General features: G+C 49.6%; 1 protein-coding gene across 2 annotated transcripts; it reads left to right on the forward strand.

The window, feature by feature from the left end:
- The first annotated feature begins 699 nt into the window (after positions 1–699).
- Positions 700–4,901, forward strand: NUDT18 (nudix hydrolase 18). 2 transcript variants are annotated; one of them, XM_073654049.1, is made up of 4 exons: positions 700–766; positions 1,181–1,338; positions 2,163–2,376; positions 3,014–4,901. In XM_073654049.1, exons 2-4 carry the CDS (start codon positions 1,183–1,185, stop codon positions 3,553–3,555), a joined length of 912 nt encoding a protein of 303 aa, XP_073510150.1. In that variant the 5' UTR covers positions 700–766; positions 1,181–1,182; the 3' UTR covers positions 3,556–4,901. The 2 variants fall into 2 exon arrangements, with proteins under 2 accessions (XP_073510150.1, XP_073510151.1); XM_073654050.1 differs by having other exon boundaries at positions 762–867.
- Positions 4,902–6,455: the final 1,554 nt, after the last annotated feature.

Below are 6,455 nucleotides of genomic sequence, written 5' to 3' on the forward strand. Positions count from 1 at the left end.
TTAGTATATAGTGTACTCACTTATTATGTATAGCACAGTCCCTTAGTATATAGTGTACTCACTTATTATGTATAGCGCCGTCCTTAGTTATATAGTTTCCTCTTTTATTATGTATAACACCCTCCCTTATTACCTACCATCCTCTCTAGCTCTAGGGGCTCACCATTGGGGGATCATACTGTGCTGGGGTCAGCATACTTTGCCCTGGGAGTTGAGGTGGGGTACAGTAGGGTCATTATACTGCGCATGTGGAGGAATTCACCATGGGGGTATCATACTGTGTTTGGGGGACACTTTTGTTGGTATCGCACTTTATGGGACAATGAAAGAGGGGACGTCAGCAGGAGGAAAATTACTATGTAAAGGATGGAAGGTTGTGGGATCTTCTGTTCTGTGACCCCGACAATTATTTACATTTTTTTTTGGGGGGGGGGGCCCAATTTGAACTTCTGCTATGGACCCCATGAATCCTATGTACGCCCCTGAGTGAACGGCTCACAAACTTCATATTTCCAGGTAATTTTTATTTTGTATATTTCGCAGAACATAAGACTGAATTGGACAAGAAAAATCTATTTAAAAACATGCTGACATTTCCCCTTTTGGTTAACAGTCTCTGCCCTGGGGTCATGTCTCTTTAAATGAAGCCACACCCTATTTGTGTATAGAAAATTACATCCGCCAATCAGAAAGTAAGGCAGGATCCACAGTGACCAATGGGTGCAGAGAGCAGCCTGCCCACTACTTCCGGCTTTGGAGACATGAGGTAGGAGGATGAGACTGCAGCAGAGTGAGGGCTGTGACTCTCCAGCTGTTGCGAGACTACAACTCCCATCATTGAGCATGCTGAGCTGCAGACCATACTGGGTGACAACCAATTTGGTCATGGTCACTGCTCCGCCAGGGCTCTCACCCAGCTTTCCCGTGATTATGGCTGTATTACAGCACAGATTGCCAATCAGGGGTCTGGGAAAGCTGAGTGACAAAAGTCCTGGTGGGTGCAGAAGCCTAAAAATGACAGGAGACGACTCCGCTGGGCAGAGGTCTATGGAGGACAGAGGATTCCTCCAGCTGATTCTCTCTTGTCCTGTCTGAGGATAAGCAGCGCCGCAGCATCTGCAGCAGCTCACCTGTACAATAAGTTATGTGTCCTGATTATCGCGTTCTTCATGTGTTTCAGACATGTCTTCGGGTCTGGAGGAGGAGCTGACAACTCTCTTAGATGGAGGCGCCGTCCCGCTCCCTGACAAATGTGATGTGGCCCCCGAGAGCCCGCAGCCCCTGAGACTAAGGCACAATGTGTGTTATATCGTCATGGGTATCCTACTGAACGACCAGGTGAGGGCGCCGCCTCTACATACGCTGCTCTGACACCTGAATTTTATTTTTCTGCTATAACTTTAATTTTTTTTAGGTTATTAGAGTTATTATACATTTTTTTTATATACAAGATTCTATACTGAGCTGGTTTAAAACTGACAAAGGATAGCTGGAGAGCGCTGTTACCTCCCAATCCTGCCCACCTTCGCAGCAGTGCTAACAAGCAACGCTGCAGAGGTGGTCGGTCTCCTAGGCAATAAGTAAAGGAAAAGTGTTAATATCTCCCGAACGCCTGCAAATTTTAATAAGCGGTAAATTGCAAAAGTGCTCGTATTTACAAGCTCTATCTGAAAACATCCATATATACGAAGATTGGATTAACCCTTTAATTTCTTACTAAATAGCACGTGCCTTTTTTTTTTTTATTTAGCAAAATCAGATATCCATGAAGCACGGTCCTGACCCAAACTATAGGCATGTATGAGGCTCAGTACATTTCAATGCAATAAAAAAAAATATGGGGTATAATAAAAACCCTAAAATGAAAAATTAGATATTTTTTGGAACAATCGGAAGAATGAAGAATTTTTATCCCCGATGTAGCACTTAGACAGGATGGCGGACCGTTACGCCATGTATTCTCTATTGGGCTAATGCAAAAAAATGCACAGCCCCACAGGGAATGAATGGAGCAGTGGTCGAGCGTGTGCACCGCCATTTCATAAAAGTTGTCCGTTCTGACAGTCAGTGCAGGTCCCTATGGTCGGACCCCCACCGATCGTGGACTGTTGTGTTGGCAGTCCTTCAGATGGACCTTTTTTAACCTGTGACCTTCTCTGCAGAATGAGGTGCTGATGATGCAGGAGGCCAAGGCGGAGTGCCGCGGGAGATGGTACCTACCCGCCGGGCGGCTGGAGAGGGGGGAAAGTCTGGTGGAAGGTCTGTGCCGGGAGGTGGCGGAGGAGACGGGACTTCTGTGCCAAGCCCGCACCCTGCTGCTGGTAGAAGAGAGGGGCGCCTCCTGGGTCCGGTTTGTCTTCCTCGCTCAGGAAACCGGTAGGTGTCAGGTTCTTGTGTATAGTCTTTACTTTATAGACACTATGGTGTATTTAAAGGGGCAACGACGAGATGCCTTAATAAATCCTTGTGCTATTATATGTCATCCCTTAGTGCCAAACTGGTCCCTGCTAAAATCCAAATATTATCCTATACATTTCTCACTTACCTCCAGGATAGGTGTTAGTTGCATAATCACTGAGGGCCTTGGACCCCCATAACTATCCTAGGACGGGGGTCCCGAGCCTCCTTGCTGCACGAAGAGTGATGTGATGTCCCGCTCCATGCAATGTCCGTGGCTTTGAGCACAGCAGCCCTGTGCATGTGCGATCTTCATTCAGACCGTACACACTAGTCACCGATCAGCTGCAGTACCTGAGAACGGCCACTACCCCGTGTATGGCGCTGTGCTGATCCCGCTATATGCCCTGCGTATGTCCGGCTGCAGCGGGGATCAGTGAGCGCCGGATTCCCACCGATCTGCCACGGTGAAGTATCCAGTGAATCGTATTGATGACTTTACTGAGGATCGGTCATTGATATAGAAGTCCTGGACAATCCCTTTAAGACTAAGGGCGTTTTTTTATTTAAAGAGTTGGGCGATCCTCAGTAACACCAATTACTTTTTTTTCTGCAGGTGGGGTTCTGAAGTCTTCTACCTCGGCTGACAAGGAATCTCTCCAGGCGTCATGGTGGGACACCGTGTCTCCGCTGCCTCTGCGCTGCAGAGACATCCTTCCTCTCATCCAGCGTGCTCTGGCCTACCTCCGCCTGCCCTCACATCCATCTATCCTGCCACAATTGTGCCCATCGCCGTTCCTAGTCCTGCGGCCGCTCCTGGTGTGTGTGGTCGCTGGAGAGTTCCAGATCCTACAAAGCTCCGCAGATCCGGCTCGTCTGCCCACCATCGTCTGCACGGCACGTGGCGGCGGCATTCTTGATCCGCTGCTTTATCTGCTGCGCGATGCATCCATGTCATGCGGCATCTTAGGAGTTCAGCATCAAGGTGGAGACGACGCAGATGGAGTGTGTTTTAATATCATGGGGGTCTTGCATGATTGTGAACCGCCTGTGGTCAGAATAGGGGGTCTCCGCTGGGCTGCAGTTGAGAATGAAGCTCTGAAGGACAGACTGGAGCAAGCGATGAAAAACAACACCCTGCTGCCCTTACACAGCTGAGTCTGCGAGACAAGCGGATCAAGTGTGAACGGATAAACAGCATAGCCCATCTGACATAACATTAAAACTACTCTCATGTCGCCAAAACTCCACCAGACCCCGAGACGTTAGCGGCAGATCCTATACGTCCTGTACGTTGCTCGCTGCGGCCTCAATGGATCCGACTTGGTTTTCCAGCAGATCCCACAGATGATCAACAGGACTGAGATCTGGGGGATTTGGAGACAAGTCATTGCCCCCAAACAATGGGAATGGCCACACCCAGTTGTCAATTTATTTACACATTTTCTGCCTGATAGAAGTGGGTTGGGGCACTTAAGATAGAGTTAGACGCCCTCCCCAAAGGTAAAAACCATATTTATGGCATATCCTGTATATAATCCATAAATGACTAAGGAAGACGCCTTTAATTAGGAACGGCCCCAAACATATAATTACATACCTAAGCTAGATGCCGCTTTTCTCCTGAATCCGGCGTTGCTTTTCTTTTGTTCCTGCAATATGGCCTCCTCTTCCCTGCAGTCTTTTAAGCCAAGTGGGTGTGGTCCTCTACTCTGTGGGCGGCTTCTTCTTGAGGATCACACCCATATGGCTAGCAAGACTATATTTTTACACAGGGGACAAAAGAGGCCATCTCTCAGGAACGGACAGGCGCAGGAACAAAAGAAAAACAGCGCCGGATTCAGGAGAACAGCGGCATTTACACCAGGTAAAAAAAATACATATTCATGGCAAGTGACAGATACTCTTTAAAAGCCTGCCATCCTACACTATGGCCATATTCACAAGCTGGGAATTCATACAGGATTTGATATGTGCCTAGGAAGTTTTGTGCCATATGGACATGTTTGAAAATCCACAATCCCTTGTAGCAAAGCCACTAATTATGATGCAGATTATCCGCACAACTGCGGCTGGATCTGGCTATTGTAAATCCAGATCTGGTGGACGCGGCCTACGTGTGACCTATGTTACAGCCGGCTTTCCTGTGAGCTGTAGTAAATCATAATGTGCCATAATGTTGGCTCATTTATGAGATTTATGCCATTCATAAAATATGTCCGCCTTACAACAACATGAGTAATTACGGGTGTATATGTAGATTATGGCATTGGTCGGTCCTTGCAGCACGATATGGACTGGTGCATGCAAGAAACCACTGCCAATCTGTGCGCGTCCTCGTTTGAGCCTCGCTCTGCCATAACTCCCCACCGCTGTGTTGTACTTTCACTATGTAAATGTGCCATTCATGTACGCGGGAACGCCACCCGAGAACTGCACAAGACTGTGATGTGTCTCCTATCACCTGCCTTGTCATAAATAAAGATAATTATGCTTTAGCAAAAGTGAACATCCAGTAATCCTTCACTATAGTGAATGCTTTACAGTGGGATCCCCCTACTAATCACAGCAGAGCCCCTCTGATTCTGTAAGAGCTGCCATGTCAGTGATAGCTCATCCATTTAATCGGGTGCAGTATTAAGGCCCCATCCACATTAGGTTGAAGTTGGTCTAAGCTGCTGATATCCGTGGATTCGGCTAACAGTCCAACCACCTCGGTTCCCCAACAGCCGTCTCTCCCGGCTCCCTCATCTGCCAAGCGTTCCTGTGTTCTCCAGACTCCTGTGGCGGTGGCTTATCACAGGAGGAAGAAAAAAAATGATCAGCAGTCCGAAATCAGACATGCTGGATCCTTCTCTGTCCCCAATGTCGTCACGCCGGATCCCCCCCCCCCCCGACATAGTCACGACGGATCCTCCCACCCCCCCTGACATCATCACGCCGGATCCCCCCCAACATAGTCACGCCGGATCCTCCCACCCACCCCCCGGACATGGTCACGCCGGATCCCCCCCCGACATCATCACACCGAATCCTCCCCCCGACATCATCACACCGAATCCTACCCCCGACATAGTCACACCGGATCCTCCCAACTGGATCCTCCCCCCTCGGACATAGTGACGCTGGAACCCCCCCCCCCCTGACATCATCACGCCAGATCCTACCCCCCTCTCCCCTCCCGACATAGTCACGCCGGATCCTTCTCTGTCCCCAACATAGTCACACCAGATCCTTCTCTGCCACCAACATCGTCATGCCGCATCCTCCTCCCCCCTCCCACCGAAATAGTCACGCCGGATCCCCCCTAACACAGTCACGCCAGATCCTCCCACCCGCCCCCTGGCATCATCACGCCGGATCCTCCCAACCGAATCCTCCCCCCTCGGACATAGTAACGCCGGAACCTCCCCCCCCCTGACATCATCACGCCAGATCCTTACCCCCCCCCCCCCCCGACATAGTCACGCCAGATCCTTCTGTGCCACCAACATCGTCATGCCGGATCCCCCACACACACACACGTCGTCACGCTGGATTCTCTTCCCCCCCAACATCGTCATGCCGGATCCTTCTTTTCCCCATGAAATTTTCACGCTGGATCCTTCTCTGCCCCCGACAGTCTGTCGGGGAAGAATCAGGAGCCTTACTGTACACATCAGACGGCCAGGCAAACCCACTGATATTGTCAGTCTAAAGCATATGGGGGTCTCTTGCCTCTCACCCCGGACAGATGATGATGATGATGTCAAGGGAGGTAAGAATTGGTGAGTTGGAATTTTAACGTCCAATCTTTAATGTTATATATATAATCCGCTGCCTTTTGAAAATGCAAGAACGGACGAGCACCCGTGTCGGGGAGTCGGGAGAAATGGCCGACAGCCGAACGAGCTCCTGGCCAACAGATATCTGATGGGTATGGCGCCCCCCTCAGTAAGGGCTCATTGTTGGGGGGTCCTACACAATAATCTGATTTGACATAAACTTTCTGCCCGATTTTTCATACTCGGCAAACACTTTCATTGACTGCACATCAGTGGTTGTCCAAGTCTTGAAAC

This window comes from Phyllobates terribilis, unplaced genomic scaffold (assembly GCF_046119375.1).
Source record: "Phyllobates terribilis strain yellow unplaced genomic scaffold, ASM4611937v1 Scaffold_11__3_contigs__length_659146591, whole genome shotgun sequence".
NCBI lineage: Eukaryota > Metazoa > Chordata > Amphibia > Anura > Dendrobatidae > Phyllobates > Phyllobates terribilis.